Source organism: Scomber scombrus, chromosome 7 (genome assembly GCF_963691925.1).
Source record: "Scomber scombrus chromosome 7, fScoSco1.1, whole genome shotgun sequence".
NCBI classification, from domain to species: domain Eukaryota; kingdom Metazoa; phylum Chordata; class Actinopteri; order Scombriformes; family Scombridae; genus Scomber; species Scomber scombrus.
Window position 1 is genome coordinate 19,420,763 of NC_084976.1, and position 19,901 is coordinate 19,440,663.

At 41.2% G+C, this 19,901-nt stretch overlaps 3 protein-coding genes across 3 annotated transcripts; 2 read left to right on the plus strand and 1 right to left on the minus strand.

The window, feature by feature from the left end:
* Positions 1–5,207: 5,207 nt before the first annotated feature.
* rasip1 (Ras interacting protein 1) lies at positions 5,208–13,086 on the minus strand. Its single transcript, XM_062421758.1, has 16 exons — positions 12,832–13,086; positions 11,961–12,082; positions 11,198–11,649; positions 10,790–11,050; positions 10,451–10,689; positions 10,204–10,368; positions 9,429–9,633; positions 8,968–9,266; positions 8,700–8,861; positions 8,247–8,287; positions 7,789–7,943; positions 7,520–7,632; positions 7,109–7,403; positions 6,064–6,227; positions 5,844–5,985; positions 5,208–5,726 (listed from the first exon to the last, which is right to left on the minus strand). The coding sequence occupies exons 2-16, from the start codon at positions 12,080–12,082 to the stop codon at positions 5,548–5,550; spliced, it is 2,994 nt and encodes a 997-aa protein (XP_062277742.1). The 5' UTR covers positions 12,832–13,086; the 3' UTR covers positions 5,208–5,547.
* Positions 13,087–14,784: 1,698 nt separating this feature from the next.
* On the plus strand, positions 14,785–15,204 carry LOC133982989 (late histone H2A.2.2-like). Its single transcript, XM_062421895.1, has one exon. The coding sequence runs from the start codon at positions 14,785–14,787 to the stop codon at positions 15,202–15,204; it is 420 nt and encodes a 139-aa protein (XP_062277879.1).
* A 990-nt stretch (positions 15,205–16,194) lies between these two features.
* Positions 16,195–18,840, plus strand: LOC133982998 (cytochrome c oxidase subunit 6B1). The gene is made up of 4 exons (XM_062421905.1): positions 16,195–16,262; positions 17,098–17,226; positions 18,079–18,179; positions 18,530–18,840. Exons 2-4 carry the CDS (start codon positions 17,121–17,123, stop codon positions 18,581–18,583), a joined length of 261 nt encoding a protein of 86 aa, XP_062277889.1. The 5' UTR covers positions 16,195–16,262; positions 17,098–17,120; the 3' UTR covers positions 18,584–18,840.
* Positions 18,841–19,901: the final 1,061 nt, after the last annotated feature.

Sequence of the window (19,901 nt, forward strand, 5' to 3'; positions counted from 1 at the left end):
ATTGTATGAGGAGAGAAGTATGTGGTTAAGGGACAATGAAACCCAGGAAAGCCAGACCTGTGTTTTAAACCCACCCAACCTGAATCTCTCTACAATGGCAAGCTAGAATGCTACCTGCTGATGGCTCTGGCTTGCTGGTCTAAGTCAGAGCACTGGCCGCCAAGATAGGTCAAAGACTGCAACCCTGTTGCTAGAGAGGAATTATCATTCAAAAGGTAGAGGAGAAGTAATTTTCTAAACCACAAAATGAAACATGGGGAAAAGAGAAGTTGACAGTGAAAAGCACTGCCCATCCACCACCACCCCAAAACAGTCAAACTAGGGGAAACAGGGTTTCAAATATAAAAAATATAAAAAACTGTGCATTAAAATTGTGGTCATCCTTGGGTGAGCCAGGGTCATATCATCTTCTTCAGTGGGTAGCGCAGTCTTTTGGCCATCTCTTTTTTAAATGTTCCTGCTGGACATTTCCTCTTGTGAAATGCATGAAAGTACAAAAACAGCATTTTTAAAAATGTGGTTCTTCAAAAATTCAACTTTGCATTATACTTCTTAAGTTGTTGCAGCAAATCCTACATTAATATCATTTGTTGCACAGAAACCCTACTTTTTGAGCGAGACTACTGTCACTTCACTAAGAAACACATACAATCCCTAAATGCCCTATAGGTATCTATTTCAGGGTTGTTAATGGTCTTACTAAAATTACTTCTTACTATAAATGACTGAGAGCTAAGATCATCATAGCTTATTAACATGATGTTCTTTGGATCCACAATAGTCACAGCTTTCTGTTCATACCCAGTTTATGCAACACAAACTCTTTAGGGCACACAGTATGCCGAAATAGTCAAATACTTCATTTAAGGAACAGTGAAAATAACAATTGTACTGCATGCAAAAGACTACACGATTTCTGTCCCAAATTGCATGACTTTAATATAAAGTGAGCATGTCTGCAAAGGAGAGACCTGTGGACACACCAATAGCATCTATTTTCATACAGATATACTGACGTGATGTTCAGGGACTCCTTTGAAAATGGCCATCTCAGTTTTTCCCACGCAAAATTTAACTTAATTTTAGAGCATTATTTTACCCCCTTGCCCACATCCTAGGATGACCTGCTTGGTACCAATGGTACTTTAGGTTGCGTAGTTTAAAATAAAACCAGAACTTTCACTACAGCTTTAAAACCGGGTTAGCTGTTGGCCAAGTTAGCTGGCATCCTCTGCACATTTTAAGAGGCTAATTTGTAGCTATAACATTGGCTAAAACTGAGCCTAACGTGCCAACTAGCTAACGTTACAATATTCGGACCACATTCTAATCAGAACCAAAATAAATACTTACTAATACCCATTAAGTCTTCAAAATCAACCAATCACGATGCAGATCGTGTGATGGACTTTCTATTGCTGACGCGTGCGCACATCATCCAGGGTTCAGGTCACGTCTTTTTGCGCCACGTGTGCAGCTTGTGTGTTGTGATGAGTGTCAAAAATCCGACTATTTAAAAGTAAAAGTCATAGTGAGATTAAAATAATATATAAGAAAGGGTTTTATTTTGATATTACACTGCGAAACTTGAAATAGTATCTTTATTGCCCTCCAGCCACCAATAAATCATTGTTCTTTTCATGTAAATGTAATCGACCTAATACATGACAAAACAGTTTTAAAGGGTTTGTTTTATTATGTGGTCTATGAAACAAAGTAAAGTAAGTAAAGTTGCAGTGATACAATATTAATTATTATATTAAGTAACAACAATAATAATAATAATAATAATAAATGAATAATAGGCTACACGCATTAGAATAGTAGAGAACACTGTAGACCTGAATAATGCCCCCCTAGTGAGTGGTATGCATGTTAGACATTTTCCTAATAACATTACTTTAAGTCTGGATGAGAATTCAGTGATCACATGCAGAGAGCTCTTTATTTGCTCTGTCTGAGATCAACCTTAGATGCATGAATTGTGGAGGCTGGGATGAGAGTAGATTGAGTTCATAAAGAAACCTCTCTGATTTCTCTGCCTGAGATCAAAAAGAGACAAAACAGTTGAGAAAATCTGAGACTTAATTGAGAGCTTGATTAGGTCTCCTTTGAAACTTACAAAGAGTCCAATTTGAGATTTTGTGCATCTTAGAAACAAATGAGAGACAGGAGAAATAAGCCATAGTCTCACTTTGGTTTCACATAGATCTCTAGTTGTCTAGGAAAAATGAATGAGATGCTATAGAGATCTCTTCTCTGATTTTCTTTTCCTCTGGGAGGAGTGATAAGGTGTGTGTGTGTGTGTGAAAGTTTGTCAGTGGAGTTCAGCACTGCTCGTCTGGTGCTGGACATGCTGTCTTGGTTCTTGGAGGGTGTTACGGTGGCGGCTAGCTTCTCGGCAAGCAGCAATGAAACACAGCGGCGTGGAGTCGACTCGACCGGAGGGCAGCGGGGCGTAGAAGTTATCTACTCCTCTGTTAAGAAATCCTTTCTTCCTTCTGCAGGCAAATTGAGAGTGCGATTTGTGTTCAGTTGAACACAGAGATGAAGTCTTGTCTTGTCCAGCGAGGGGAGCCTCCAAACTCAGCGGGGAAAAACTAATTATAGTAGCAGTCACTGATGTCTTATGCAATGAATGAATGAGTTTGGGAATTTTGGGCTTGGGGAAGTAAAACATGAGTTAAACTTGGAGTTAGAACACCCTGTGACGCTCTTTCCTTTGTTTCAGGCGTTACAGAACAAAGGCAGCCTCGAAACTCAGGCTTCAGAGATTCCAAGTAGGCCTGCTTTTGTCTGACCCATGGTTGGGCCCAACAGTCTCCTCATCTCCAACCTAGCTGTCTGTCTGCATCAGACTGATTTCCCTCCCGGCACCTCTGACCTTCTCTCCACTCGTCTTAAACCTCACACAGATTCCTACACCCCCAGTCTGTCTCCTTGTCTGTCTGTGAACCAACAAAGATTTGCCTGCTCCTCTGTTTTCTTCCTGGCCTTAATGCAGGACTTAGCCCACAGCCGTCTACAATATTCCACTCTAACATTGTTTCTGTCTGCAGCTGGCTCCCTGACTCTCTGATGACTGTGTCTCATACAGCCAGGTCCTTACATATTTTTACTCTGTGTCCCAAAATGATCAAATTTGCTTTACTTCTTGAGAGCCAAACTCATAAAAAGTAATATTGCTCCCCTTCTCTTGTGGGACCAGGATAAAGAATTAATTTGGTCCCCACTGGTACAAGAAACCAGATTCCGCAATATTTGGTAAATGATGACTACTTTGGACTCAAACCCTCACACTTTCCCCCTCCGATTTCCTGATAGTGCATGTCTCACAGCCTCCATCAGTGGCCTTACAGTCATCGTTTTCTGCCCTTTCCCCTGACGTATGACTTGAAAAACCTCCTTATACTGCGGGCTTTTCAATGACGTAGGGCTCAGGTAAAGTGTTACCAGATCACAAATAGATACTGAGGCTGTGCCAAATTGCGGCTGTTAGGGTTAAGTGTGAGAGCCACGGGCTTTTTCTGGTTCCTGAAAATGACTTCTGTGTGTACAACAATGAATACAATCCCTGTGGTCCACTGGGCCTCATACCAGCAGCATTGCATTACCGTGCTTGCTTCCCTACTGTTCTCCGTTTCTTTTCATCCTTCTCTCTTCTCTCCTCTGACTCAGCTGTTTTGTAGGAAACTCCGTCTCTTTGAAGAAGGGAAGAATCTTTCATTACTCAACAGCAGGGAGAGAGAAGGAAAGAGGGAGATGATAGGGAAAGAATAACTGCCCCATTGTTTTCAGCCCCCCCAACCACCAATGATAATTGTGTTGAGCTAATTACAGAGAGCCGTTACAGCAGGTGTGGGACTCTGCACCTGGGTGAAAAAGTTTAGCAAGTGTGTGCGTGTGTGTGAGACAGAGAAAGAGGAGTGTGTGTGTGTTTGTGTGTGTGTGTGTGTGTGTGTGTGTGATTGCGCAAATCTGGGGGAAAGTGTATGACATTTGATGTGTGTCAGTGATTGAGATCACAGAAAACTTTGTGTCACATGCTTACTAAACCTGACAAGTTCCTTAATAGTAGTCAGACATTGGTCACCATATTGTATCATGGACGACTACTGTACACAATATCACACAATCAGTGTGGACCTATACCAGTCTGAGCCCCATCTGTGTTAAATTATAAGTCTACAGACTACATCTGTATGACATTACTGGAAAGTTGAAATTAGCACACAAACACAGTCTCACTCTCACTCATACACCGCATAGAATTTCAAATGAGAGTGATTACAATCACTTAATTGATAAACGTAACCACAGGGTGCCTCTCCTCATGATTCATAATCTATAAGCGGTCTTTCTCAATGGCATGTGTTTTGATGGCAGCTCTGAGAGTATTGGGGAGACAGAACCGGAGGCAACAGTGATGATGTAAGCAGGGGGTCTCTCATGGGACTGATGTTTTTTTGAGCTTTTTACCGTAAAAGAATTCAACTGAGAAGCTGACCGGAAGAAAGGAAGCCATTTGGCCGGGTGCCAGAGGAGAAACATGATAACTTGAGTTTGTCGAGACGTCAGAGAGCTTTACTCTCAAAACAAAGAAAGTGGGGAACTGTTCTCTAAAGCCGTCTGGCTGACTAAGCGGTGAAATTGACTGGATATTACAAAATTGTGACAGTAGCAAGTTCAAGTTCAGCTGTTACTCATTTCAAATGATATCACCTGTCTGCTGTCTGTTCAGGGACAACCACTAATTTATGCTTAACGAGCTGCCTCCTGGACATTTCTATATGGCCACATTAATGAAATGGGAAACCTCACTGACCACTGGTGTGTGTCACATCAACCAAAGGGAAATTAAAATCTCCCCAGCTTTGACCTTTTACGACAGCTTACCTTGGTAAAGGTAACCTTTGTGTGTGGTTGTCACAGTCTCATTTGCTTGCTTGAGTCATGACCCTGCGTAACATGCTACCATTATTACAGGAAATGAGAGTGTGCTTTTGGAGCAGACGATAATGTAGTTGTATGATAGCCTCCTTAGTCAAGCAATTCTACCTGCAGACTCATCATTTAACGTCATAGGGGAATGAGTCCTGCATCGCCACCTTGTGGAATATTTGGTGTTATAGGCTGAGACGAGTGCCAAGTCCCAGGGGCCCTAATGTGGGAAACAAGCTTGTCAAAGATCATATGGAAACTGTAGGTCTTTTAGACGAGAATTCAGCATTTTATTAAAAACAAGTAGTTCAAAAACATACATGGAAGCCAAGTAAAACAGTCACGTAAAGCATAACACTACGTGGCCCAGCCTGACATGGGGTTTTTATTCCCCACTTTAAAATAAATTCTATAAAGACATACCAAAGCCAATGTATTTCTCTTACTTGAAAATATCTAAATGAATACATGAATTGATATGGAAATATCATGAACAAACACACAACCAGGCAGCAAAACATGTCCAGTTTGCATTTTCTGTGCTTCTTTTGGTGATATCCGTTTTACTTCTATATGATATGCATAAAGAGACAAATTTGGGCTTGCTCAAAGGCGAGTCCTCTGATTGGCGGGGAGCTCGTCCTGGTCAAGTCCCCACAAGAAGGTGCGGAGACGTGTCACTTCCTTTTGGAGCTCAGGGCTCGGGATTGGCTGGGAGAGGTCAAGGCGTGGAGTCTCATTTGGCAGGATAAGAGGAGGGTGATCCAGGAAACTCTCAAATATGTCTAAAGATCAGAAAAAGGAATAGAAATAACTGACTTGACAGATAAGTTAACAGTTTCATTGCCTCACTTGCATATTTGAGTTATTACCCTTATTAGTTTTATCTATTTATTGATTACCTCCACTCAGCTCTGTGCCAGGCGGAGGGCCCCAGGATGCTGGTGGGGCTCTGGTTGGTCCCAGCTTGTAATGAGTGAGTAGATGGTGCAGCTGGGCAGGGCTTAACAAGGTATGGTCCTCCTGTAAACTGCTCCAAGATGACTGGAAGATGAGAGAGTAAAAATGCTGTTACAACACCAGGGGAAGGCTGAGCCAGCACTCCACATGTAGTTATATTACCTGAATGAGTCGGGTCTTGGGAATACACAGAAAGTTAACTGTGATTGACAGCTTCTTCATAAACTCAGAGGCAATGTCCCCTAATCCTGCCCCCTGTAGCCAGTCCAGAACCAGGTCCAAGTTTGTACGGATCTGGACTGCTCTGGACCAAGAAAACAGCCCATCTTAAATGAAGCAATGAGGTGGGCAAAGGAGAGAACGGAAAGAGAAAAAAAAGAGGTATTATGTTTTTAGTGTGATTAAGACAGGAAATCTTTCTGTCTGGTTATCCAAGGAAGCACTTTCGACATCTTATAACAAACTTTTTCATAAGCTGTGGCTTAACCTTTAAAGGACAGGTTCACAATTTTTCAAATCTGTCCTAAAACAATAGTCAGGTGCCCAGAGTAGAATTTAAATGGGTTTTGTAATCATCAGCTGTAATTATTCATCCTGTCCATAATGACTATTAAGAGATCACTTCCTAATGTGCTTTCAGTGTAAGTGATGGGGGGCAAAACCAACAGTACAACTTCTGTGCAAAAATATATTTAAAGGTTTATCTGAAGTTAATATGAAGCTTCAGCCATCCAAATGAGTCAATCAAATAGATATCTTTCAGTGTTACAGTCTTTTTAGTGCCAAAGTTCCTCTTTTTGTTTCTATACTTACCACCACAGCTCAATGGGGAAACACTGTCCGAGGAAACACAACGAAGGAATTTGATGCTAAAAAGACTGTAAATGTAGCAGATATCCACTTGATATAACTAACTCAGACTGCGGAAAAACCTCATATAAGCTTCAAATAAACTTTGAAATACATTTGTGCTCAAAATGAAGACTGTGGATTTTTTCTCCCATCACTTACATTGTAAGCACATTATGAAGAGATCTCTTAATGGTGAGTATGAACAGGAAGAATGATTACAGCAAGTTACATTTCTTTCAGTGTTCAGATTAGCGCCTGACTACTGTTTTCAGACAAACTATGAATCTATCCTTTAAAAAAATAAACTGACACTGAAACTTAAATGAAACTTAAACTTTAACCCCTGTCGTCTGACCTCTCTCCAGCAAAGTGTTAAGCAAAGAGGTGTTGGTGAAGAAGAAGAGGTAGCCAAAGGTTTGGGAGGTGAGCGGAGGAGACAAACAAGCTTCCCGCGACAGCATCAGGGAACAGCGATACACCTCCACAAGCCCTGCAACTTTGGGTGGCAAAGCCGACACGTCATCCACCTCTGCTTCTCCTTCTCTTTTCTCTTCTGCCTCTCCACCCCGCGCTCCGTCCTTTTCTTTCTCCTTCTCCTCCCTGGAGAAAGGGTTGCTGTCCAGTAGAGCTGGAAGGAGCGAGTACAGGGTCTTTGTAGACAGAAATAAAAGAAACTTGTTAATTTGTTTTAGTGAAAAATGCACCACAAGAACAATGGCGGATAAATGGAGATATCAGGTTAAGAAGGGATGTTTTTTCTTTTCACCTTGGTGAGGTGATACACACACTGCTGGAAGGTGTGCATAATGACATCGTCTAGTTGCGCCAGGGCCTCTGAACAAGTGTCCATGTCAGCCGTCAACACTGGGTCCCCGGGGGCTTTAAAAGAAACGATCATTCAGATACATTAAATAATTTGTATCAGCTTTCATTTCTAGTCTGTCTACTGTTGCTGAAATACTAATAGAAGGTTATTCATCAAATTAGGAAGTAAACATTACATTTTCTCTTTAATCGCTTTCAAGTCATTCTCACCTTCAAACTCCCACTCTTTCTCCATGGATTCAACTTTGACTTGGAAGAAGTTCAGCAGCTCTGTGGCATTTGACATCCAGAACATCAGGGGTCGAAGGTCAGACGACAGTTTCTGGACATTGGGCAAGCTAATCTCACCTTCTTGCTCCGTGGAACTGGACACAACATTTATGAAATGCCAAATTTAGGGTTGGCTGTGAAATTATTCTGACTATTCTCTCAGTCAGTTTTTTGTTAGTGTTTAAAAGATCAGCACACCATACTGTGAGTAAAAATAGGCTGAGTTATTATTACTCAACTATATTTCAGACATTTTTTAGCATCACTGTGTTAAAATGCTTTCATCATACCACAAAAATTTACCAAAGACATAACAGCACACGCACAAATGTATCATGAATCACTCAGCAGGAGATCTCTAAACAGAGGAAACATGACGTAGAACAAAATGTTCTTACTTTTGCGTGGGATGCTTATCCCCAAATTCCTTAATGTTATCCTGTAAAGAAAGTTGGAGAAAGAAGAGAGGAGAGACATCGCGGCTTAGTGTGGGGGTGGAGGAGGGGGAGCGGAGTCTAGCTCTGCAGCCAGGACAATTACAGCACATTTTCCAGCAGGAGGGAAGTGACATCAGCTCATCCTTGCTCTTGTCCACAACCTAGCAGGCCACAATGAAGGGCATATGTCTGTCTGCTGGTTTCTCTGTCTGACTGAATGTGGCAATCTCAATCTGCCCACCTGATGTTTTCCTGCCAGGCTCGTCTAACTGTGGTCACAGCCATGCAGTGCTATCCCAAAAAAGGCTCATGCTTCATTTGTTATGGCTTCAAAGATGAACCAGGACTAGACATCTGAGATATTTTGTCATTTCACTGAATGAACATGGAATTGTATATTGTGCTTTTACCCACCCAGACAATTTCTTTTATTAGGTTGGCTGCCTTGAGTAATATCTGTGGTGTGAGAACAGGATCAAGGTGTTTGGAGGCATGGTCTATCATGATTGACAGGAGATAAGCAGGAGCTAAAGGCCCTCCACCAGAGTCCGGAGAGGAATTCTTGGAGATGATATCCTAAGAGAAAAGGGAGGGATATACATAAATTCATTTATTTTATATCATTCCAGATAACTGGACAGTTAGAAAGAGTTCACAGAAATTCTCTGTCTTCCTGTCTCACCTGTAACAAAGCATCGGCATGACGGGGATGGAACTTCAAAATTGCCTCGGTAGATCCAAGATACTGCCTCAGTGTCTCCTGTTTGTCCACCAACCCAGAGGGGCAGCAAGTAGTGGAGGCATCAGCCTGCCATGGCAGGGTCAATGCCAGTGGCGGAGCTGGAGTCACACGGGGGTCACGGTACAGGAAAAGGAAGTGATTTCCCAGACCAATCACATCCCCAGGTTTTAGAACTGTCTCCCTGTAAAGGGCCACTCCGTTGTGTGTGACAGCACCTCCTCTGAAAGGCCGCATCAGAGCTGGAATAAAGTGAAATTAGATAAAGGGAGTGTACATCAAAAACTGCAATAATAATCTTGGCTTTAAGTCATTGTAGATGCTCCAGTGTTTAATTTTGTAGGGCATCAAACAGAGATCAGAGTGGATCTTAAAGACATGATTTAAGTCAGCTCTGTTTATACCTTGTCCTTTGGACGTCTCGGGAACAGCTGAGTCTCTCCTGATAAGTAAGTGTCTGGCCAAAAGGTCAGGCGCAGACAGGAATGTGTCCACCTTCAGAGGCCTTTTCCCCTTCCTCTCTCTCTCTCTATCCTTCTCTCTCTCCTTCATTGTGGGCTTTCTCCCAAACACATGCGTATGTCCCGCCATGATGTACAAAACAAAATCCTACACAAAACACACAGTGAAGAGCAGAAGAGAGTCAGGGAGGTCTTTTATCTTTTAAGTGCTACGGTTTATATCAATCTTCCATCAGATGTTAAGTTTAACTGACGGCGGTTGATAACATATGAAGTGTGTCACAGCTTGCTACAATGGAGACCTGTGTGAGGTCATTGTGTGAGATGGAGTGATGTATACAGAGGGGTTTTGTGCTTTCGATGGATAAATTGTTGAGGCATTGTGCTGCTCTGAGGATGTTTTGTGCAGGATGCTGAATGGGAGAGGCTTGCAGAGGGATGGAAAAACAGATGGTATGCGGCGATTACAGACATGCAGGTATGATGTCATGTCAAGGGTGTGTACAAGCTTGCAACTCTGCACAAATTCTCTACAACATACCTATAACTTCGCTTATGTGCACAACAGAGTGTTTAGGAAGCTTGCTGTATATTATTCCTTGTGCATGTGTCTGTGTGGGTTAGGGTGTGTTGTGTGTGTTTACATAGTGTGCAGTACATGTGTGGGTGGTGTTTGTGAGTATTTGTGTGTGTGATACCATCTGCTAGCATGTCTTGCCTTGCTCTGATCGTAACCCTGCAGCAACAGGAAGTATGGCCGGTCTGTGGGTGGAAGGATCAAACTTTGTGACATCACTTCCAGGTCACAGCTGGAGTAATCTGTCTCGTCCTGTGCTGGCTGGTTCGTCCACCCAACCTTTGCTTCAGCTTTAGATGCTCTAATCTGAAAGAGAGTTAAAACATGATGGTTAGAAAACCAAATGCACCATTAATTCAGTTTTTCCCTCCCATGGTAGCCATCTTACCTCTCCTTGCGGGTTGATCATGCTCACAATGTTCTTCCTGTCCTGCACTCTTCCATTGTTGTTGGGTCGGTTGCCAGACCCACGTGGGTCATTGCTGACATGGTTGCCTTGGCGACGCCGCAGACTGAGGTTCATGTCACTGATGCTCCTCCTGAGCTCTGTGTTCCTTCCACGGTGACCGCGCTCACTCTCCTCTGGTCCCCCTCCTGATGACATCCTGCTCCGCCGCCAGCGCACACCTGTTGCCCCAAATATTCAGAGGATCACTTAGTCAGTGTGATGTTGAAAGATGATTTCATTTGCACACAATCACTCCTGTCTGATGTATCAGAGACGTACCTTGATAGTTCTCCCCCTCCCTCTCCCGCTCCTTCTCCCGCTCCATCTCCTCTCTCTCATAGTCTTCCTTCCTTTGGATTTCAAAGCGCCGCTCAAATCCGTCTTTAGGCCGCCACATGTCGACTAACAACAAGGGACATTCCCATGGGGCAACGCTTCTCCGACACTCTGTCTCCCATTTGATAGCTCCATCTGGCTGCTGGATGGGCTTTCCAATGACATCACACAACAGGAAGTCCTCAGGGCTGTGTTTCTGGAGAACTAGAAGGTAATGGAGAAAGGGAGAAGAGGAGGGGGGGTAATTATTTTTCAATAACACTGCTGTTTGTGTCTATATTAAGTCATTCCCAATTGGTTAAAAACATTTTCGAGCAAGTCCAAATGAGAGAAAGTTTCCTTCTCTTGTACCTGCGTCATCTGTCTCCTCCCTCTCTCTCTCTGTGTATCGAGTGATGACCTGGGCGATGAGCTGTCTGGCTGTGGAGTGAATGTTGGCCAGTAGGGAGCGATAGTTGGCCCCACTGGAGAGGGCATCCCCATAGATCTTGACCAGGCCTGGGGCAGAGGAGGAGGCAGGGGGCAGGTAGTGGTGGGAGGAGGCGGCAGCCGAATGGGCCCATACCTCTCTCTCCTTCTCCCCCACCGCCCGGTCCCGGTCACTGTTGGAACGCCCCCGCAGGAAGAGATGGGAGAGGCGTTTGGTGCGTGACTGGGGCCCAGCAGGCCGCGGCCTGAGGAAGGCCGGGGATGGAGACGGGGATGGGGTGGGGGAAGCCAGCGAGGGGGTGGAGTTAGAAAGAGAAGAGGAAGGAGCAGAGGGGGCCTCGTGGAGGGAGGCTGCGTCAGAGCTGGTGGTCGACCTGGGAACAACAGAGGAGGGGAAGACAGATGGAGGGGAGAGGAAGGAGAAAGGAAGGGACCAGTCAGCTGTGAATTATGACTGACTAAACACAGACAAACAACAAGTACTAAAATAAAACAGGGAATGGTTAGAGGATTGAAAGGATACTAATGACAGTGGAAGTAAGATAAGATGGCATCAATACATGAAAGGTTTTGACAATGTTTATCAGACACTGAATTCTAACTAAACACTATCTGGTATGATAGGTAAAATATGCATGACATAAAAGCAAAAAACAAGATAAAAACAGTTTAACTTTAGACTGACTTCACAGAGATAGCACTAGGCCAGCGACCCCCTAGCTTGGCAAAGTGTTTCCTGGGGGAGTTGATCCACAGACCCACTGGGAAATGGAGCTTTCTGAAGCGAGGACTGCCAGACCCCTCCATCTGACAGAGGGAGAGAGATTATTGAAGATACATTCAGCTTTTCAATATAAAAGTCTGCAGTATGTCAAGATACAGTAAATGTTAGGTTTCCTCTTAACTGCTTTTAATCTATGTCGACACTGTAGTGAGAGATGTATGTCAGCGGTGCCACAATTGAAACAATATAACAATGGAATGATGTCACCATCAAGGAATATCAACAGGATACCTACAGTAAGATGTCAACAAGGTGAAAGCAAATAGAAAGAAATTAACCCAAACCCCCCACCCATTCCCAATCAGCCCGTGAAAAACACTGCGTGTATTCCCCATTCTCAAACAGGAAGCATCTTTTGTAGCAGCTGTCGCAGTGACAGGGAAAAACCCACTTCAGAAGGTCATTGCCTGCCTGTTTCTCTGTGTTATTTCCAAAAAAGTTACCATCCAAATTGAGAATTACACTTGACTTTTCCCACATTACAGGTGGAATTTAAGGCCATAAAGTCAATCAGTATATTCCACTGGAAAACTTCCACCCTTTAAAGCAAAATCTCTGACAAGACCACAAATCACATTACAATACAATCAGATTTTGACATATATGCACACCTTAAATCAGCTGCTGTGATTCCTGTCAGAAAGCACAGCAGTTTTAAAGACCATCCTGTCCTACATTATGCAGCGGAATATTTTAGCAAACTTGAAAAATCTAAATCGTACAAGACTAGACATTCAAAGGCTCTTAGGTATTAAAATTTTAACATACTTACCCACAGCCACTTCCAATCCTTTTATAGTGTATTATTTCACCCTTCGCCACCTAGATGCAAAAATGCAGCTCAAATTAATCTAATAACCTTGGATGTATCGTTTTCCCAACGATGAAATTCCATTTTCTCAAAGGCCTCAACTGGTCACAGCTCTACATAAGCATCTTTACTTTTTAACTTCCATTAGTTTGGTCTTCTGTTAACTAAAATACACTTTCTTTTCTTTTTCGCTATAGTTGGACAAAATCTGCTCCCTGTCTGTGGCTCTCAGCCTCTCTGGGTCTATAGATAGAGAACGAGGCCCATTGTTCTAAGTGACAGAATTTCCTTCCTTTGCAGTGGACAACACCTATATCCTGACTGAGAGAGAGAGAGAGAGAAAGAGATAGAGAGAGAGAGTGGGAGAGAGAGGGAGAAACTGGTAGAAAGCAAGGTGAGAAGTGTAAATTTACACGTATATGGGTCCTTAAGACCTTGTTAGGAATACTGCAGTGTAAAGTGTCCAGTACACCAAAGCCAATCCATATCCGACATCTATTTATTGATCCGTCTGAATTAATCAGTAAATGGAATACATGCTAAATAAGTTTAACTTCATTAAACATGGTTTCAGAGCCACAACAATTTCTCAAGTTTCTGCACTATGTTGTGATTTTTGATCAGTAAATAAAGTATATCATAGCGCATCTCAAAACAACCAGAAAGGGTCCCGGTTTGAGGTTTTGCTGGAAAGAAGATGAAGGAAACTCTCACAGTGAGAAAAGGAAGTTAGAGTGAGCGACAGAGACACCTGCGATCTTTGACCTTGTCTTCGACAGGAAGGTGGTGATGGAGAGAGAAAGCAGGCTGTCACTGTGTCCCACTTCAGGGGCTAGATAGTCCGCAGTCCATATTATTAGACTGACTATGTCATGATGGGCTTTTGCCAATTCAACGGGTCCTCTGCTGTTTCAAAGTGTCTGCATTTACTGAAGGAAAAGAAAACAGATTACTTACTACTCATTTAAATGTGGACAACATGTACACTATCAGAGTGAATACCTATACCTAGATTTAGTCAGTCATCAGTTGTCAGTTGTCAATTATAGTTTTGAAAAGTTAAAACTCCCCTTTCATTCAAATTTGGAAAATCAAACCACATCACATTATTTATCTTCAAAATCTAATCTACTGTAATGGAAGTAAAGGGTAAAGCTCTCATCAGATTCCCTTTTTAGATCTGATTTAAACAAAATATACAATAAACATGTTCAACTTCCTGATACTGCTGTTATTGTTAACATCAAGGTACTACAGGTTGTACAATTTCAGTTATTGTCTGAATAAGGTTGTGTGATTTTATATTTATTGCTCAGAACTTTCTGCTGTCACCACACCATCCAGCTCACACAGGTGTTTGATGTTTTCTTAATCAGAATTCTTTCCAGGAAATTGGGTTCTTGTGCCAGAGGAGTACAAAAAGTCCACTGTTGCAACAAATCAATCTGACAGAAGAAACAACAGTCTCAACTTGCAGCGTCATTTATGACAGTGAATGTGAGCGGGAAGTTGTTTTCTCCCAGATATCAAACAGCTAATGGTGGAGCAGAGGAGCCAGGTGTTATCAATCAACAAATTACTGCCTGACTCATAAAAGCAGCATTGTGTGTTTTACTGTGCAGGTCCTGTCTCATCTTTGAAAAGAAAAAAAAACAAAACAGAACTGGTGAGTGTGCACTAAATTTTGTGTTATAAAATGAAGTAGGTGTTAATGTTAAAACATGTAGATGCTCCTCTTCAAACTTATCCTCATGACCCAAGACAGGCTTTTGTATCAATCATAGCAGCTTTTTTTAATGAGTTGTTCTTTTCTAGTTTGAGGCATTGGAAATTATTGAAATTCACTGTGTCTTTGTAAGTCGCATTGTCTTACTGTGCAGTCTAGACTAAAATATCTCTTGTCTTAGACTGAAGATGTCTGGTCGTGGGAAGAAAGCTGCACCAAAGCCAAAATCCGCAGTTTCCCGGTCTTCCAGGGCAGGGCTCACTTTCCCAGTTGGCCGCATCCACAGGCTCCTCAAGAAAGGTCACTATGCTCAGCGAGTTGGCACTGGTGCTGCAGTGTACCTTGCATCTATCCTGGAGTACCTCTGTGCTGAGATACTGGAGCTGGCTGGGAATGCCAGCCGTGACAACAAAAAACAACGTATTGCTCCTCGCCACATCTTGTTGGCAGTGAAAAATGACGAGGAGCTCAACAAACTGCTGGCAGGGGTCACTATCTCAGAGGGTGGTGTCATCCCAAATATCCAGGCAAGCCTTCTCCCCAAGAGGACCAAGGCACCCAAGGATGATAGTTTGTCAGAAAAGGATGTCCAATCTCAAGAGTTTTAATATAAAGTTTTGAAGTTTCTATAATAAAAATTGTTTTTAAAACTATACTCTCCCTTAATTACACTCACTTTAAGAGCGCTGACTGTCAGTGGCTAATCAACACTGGTCATAAGTGTAGTTGGTTACTGAGATTCAATGTACTGATGTGCAAATACTGAAAAGCAATAAGTCATCTCTGGGAAACCAACAGTTCAAGTCCCAAATTGTCTGGTTGGCAACTGGAAATTGCATGTGTTGAACTCTTACTCTTTAGTATCAAAAACTAGTCAGGTCACTGTAAGTTTTCAAGGACTATAATAGCCATGGGAAGCCCACTGCTCATGCAAATATGTAATCTCTGGGAAATTTTCATGATTGTGTAAAATGGGCAAATAAAAGCCTGTCTTTTATAAAAAATTTGACCAAAGGAATTTTAAAGTAGTTGAGTCATAAAAGTCCTTAAGGGACTTCAGTCAGCATCTACTTGATGCTCAAGTGACTTGAGCTGCTACTTGACAAAATAAGAAAATACTTTAAAATTAGTCCTGTTCATAATGGCAAACAAGTAGTGTTTTTAGCTTATCTGTGAGAAATACAAGCACATTGAGCATTCAGATGAATGGCAGACAGGGATTATGCCTATGCATTGAAACGTTGCTATGCACATTAAACTGCAAAACTACTAAATTCAATTCAACAAGCTCCTATCATTTAAAACATTTTGGGTGTGAGAGTTGAGAAGCTTTAAGTAGATTTATTACCAATTTAGGCCTGTTGTCAGTGAGAAGTGGTCTTTGCATCCAAAATGAGTAACTTAATGTTCTGATTGTTTCACTGCTGCAAAAACAATCATGTTTACAACACATAATCAGAGGAGAAGACAGTGTTGATAATTTGGAACGATGCTCAAAATAACTTGTTGAAACAGATGTTTGAAACCTGAGATGTTAAGTACAGTGACGCTGTGACGCTGCCTGTAAAATACTACTACATATCCCAAGATCCTCTGCGTGCACAGGAAGAAGGTCTGCGTCTTTCCGGAGAGGACACATCAGAGATCGTCCCAAGGTTAGCTGTCGGTAAGCTCACAATTTGTTCTTATTTCTCAGATTTTAAATGGATCTTTTGAATGCCTCCTTGTGTTTAAATCCATCAAAACTCTACAGACACAAGCAGGCGTTCTCACACGCATTAGCTAACCATCTAATACAGATATGTGAACGTGTTAGCAATGAGCTAACAGCTAGCTTAACACTGCGCTAACTGCTATTCAAAGCTACTTGGTCGGAGATGTTACAGCTATTAAAAGTAACATTGCTGACTGTTCAGTCTTTCTGTAGGTGTGAGTACAAACTGACAATTACAACTTTAATTTTGACTGACAGAATTAAACTGTATCTTAGCCAGCTAATGCTGAGCATTGTGAAGAGGTCACATTGTGAAAGTTGATAAGAAATGAATCGGCAACGATTTAGATCACACAGAAGCGTTTCAGTTATATTTAAAGCAACACAGCTGAACATTGGCTGTGTATATATATTTATTTTTTATCTACTCCTTTTTATTTAAGTATGAGATGTGTGTGTGAGTAATGACCGAGGATGGAGCTGTTTCAAATGTCGTTGTATTGACCTCAATGCAATGACAAAGTCAATTCAATTCAGCTTCTCAATGTGATTTATAATGTTTATCAAACATAATATCAAAGTGAATAATTTAGATTTTGGACTAAACAAAACACCCGAAGGCGTCACCTACACCTGTCATTTTCTACTATTTTTCTGACATGGTATAGTTTACTTACAATTACTCAAGAAGATAACCTACAGATCAATCTAAAATTAAAATATCTATAAGCTGTGTGTTAAACTGCAAGTTAAAATACACCCTGTGCCTCTTTTCTGCATTGTTTAGGCATCTGACTCAAACTCACAAAGATGGCTGAGAATATTGAGGAGAAGATCAAGAACTACAGGACGGCTCCCTTTGACGCCCGGTTCCCCAACACCAACCAGACCCGCAACTGTTTCCAGAACTACCTGGGTCAGGACATGTTGTGATCACAACTTGATAACACTTTAAAAAACTGTTCAGGCACAAAATGTATAAATGGGCAGGTTGCCTGAATTGGTCTTTATTTATATAACTATGCGTCTGCAACATTTATAATCTGTAATATTTTCACCAACAAAATGAAATGTATATCAAAGCACTCACAGGTAAATGCAGTTATGTGCACCACAAACTAGCTCGCAATTAAGAAAAACTTTTAAAACATTAGTCCCTCAGTTATTTAAAACATTGTCATGTGAAAAACGTGGAGTAAATATGATATTCACATAAAATAGGTAGGATTAAATAATGTACTCTAAATAAAAAACTAATTATATGAATGCTTGATTCACTACTCTAATTTTGTTGGCCAAAAATTAACCCCAGAACACTCATTTTGTAAGCTTTCATGGTAACACTGCCCAATTGTCTTGTCAATTTAAAAAAACAAGGTGATCATATATAGAGTAAGTTTTTGTGCTCTGATTAATCTTTCAAATTTCCTTTCTAATAGGGTGAAACTTTGTCTGTGATGCCTTCTTTAAAACCTTGTAAAATATCTAATCAGTATTCTGCAGCAGCTAGCGTTATAAAAACAACACTTTTAATATGTGGGTGAGATCAAACACATCACTTTACATTGAAGCTTTAATATCTTATCAAGCATACAAAGTGGACAGCAGAGATAAGCTCCGGTGTCCACTTGTTCTGCCAAGTCTGTCAAACTAGTGTCATATCTGTACTGTCTGTCCTTTGACCTCTTTGTTCCTTTTGTATGGCACTATTGGTGTGAATGTTCTCAGGTAAGTTACATTGAACGCTTTTCTTGTTTTCCTGCTCCAGACTTCCACAGGTGCAACAAGGCTCTGTCAGCCAAAGACCAGGATGTGGCTCCCTGTGAGTGGTACCAGAGGGTTTACAAGAGCCTTTGTCCCATGAGCTGGGTAAGTTGTAGGACTGCAGATTGCTCTTACTGTATGTTTTGTTGGGAAATTAGACTACAAATGTTTTCTTTTTTTCTTTTCTTCTAATACATTTTCAGACTGATTTATTTCCTGTTTCTAGCATTTCTTTATCTTGTGCTCTGTTTTGCCTCCTAGTAGTAATAGTGAGACGTACATTTAACTTTTTAAGATAGGAGTCTATAAAATAATGCAAATTATGCTTTTTCCCCTGCTTTTTTGTGTTCCTGATCAAACTTGTGCTTTTATGACATTCTGTAATGAATGACATTAAACCATTGGGGATGTAAAGCAACAGTTTAACGTCATGTTTTCTCTAATATTTCCTTCAGGTTGCCAAATGGGACGAGCAGATAGAGGAGGGGACCTTCGCAGGAAAGATCTGAAATTGCCAACCAGGACACTCACGTGCAGGACATTCTGTTACTTGCACCTTTTACCTCTGCGGTGTGCCTAAGGACAACTCCAAACAGCGATTAATATTATTATTATTATCATCATCACTGTTTCTGTCATTAATTTACCTACTAAAAACACGCACAACTTTTAACCCTCCATGTTGAGGTCTAAAGTTTGTTTCTTGTTTATTTTGAACTACTCTATGGGATTGTTAATTCAATAAATACAGTGCGGATGTAATTAACTTGGTGTTGTTCATGATGAAGTTTCACTACATTGTATTGTATTGACTTGTGCAAGTTAATCTGACAACAGACACTGCCTGAAATTTAGTCTGGCCAATAGAAAATAAAACATATTTATAGAACACTATTTATATAGTACCCTATATTGTTATAAGGTCAAACACTGTCATCCTCCTCTTTAAAATACATTAAAGTCAGATACTCACTGACTATATTTTTGACTATATTTCTGAATTGTAGGTGTGTGTATGTATATAGCTTCTACTTTTGTAGTGACACTAGTTGTATATTTGAATTCTGCCAAATTTGTATTTAACTTGCAGAAACTTCTAGTCCCTCTGAATCATTCAATTTCGCCTTCACCTATCATGATTAGGCAGAAGTGTCCTCCACCAGCTTTAGAGAATATAGTATACACCATCGATAAGGATATCTGTAAACGTTTCTGTGTAGAGGTTTCGGAGGTTTGTCTTATGTGAAGACTGAAGGGCTCAATAACAATGTTTCTCCACTCAGTGGCAGTGTTGATGAACTCAGACACTGATTTTCCTGTTATTGTCCATTTTAACCACACTGTGGTGCTATTGGGCTGAGAGCAGTGTTTCTCCTGCCAAACAATTTGTGCATGTAAAGATCAGCCCAGTCTCTGTTGCTGTTTTAACCCTTTGAGTATCAGTTTTTTATATGACACAATCCAATCAAATTTATCTTTTATAGTACATCTATCCTCAAAGATGGGGGATATCAGTGACCTCTTAATAACTGATGAAATGTAGGCTTTCTGATTCACAAAGACCCCATCACTAACTTACAACAAGCTTAGTTCACTAAGGTGGGTGCTGTCCATCTCAATATGCCTTACTGTATATTATATAATAAACTTAATTTGTGAACTTTTAAAAACAAAGTTACAAAGTGCTTGACATGGTTGAACCAGGATTAAAACATTTCAGGACTATAATGAGGCAAAAAATTAGACGATTCAAAGTAATACCAAATAAATGGAATAAAAATGCACAAGATAAAACCAATACTAATTATAAAACGGTGTGTTAGCAAC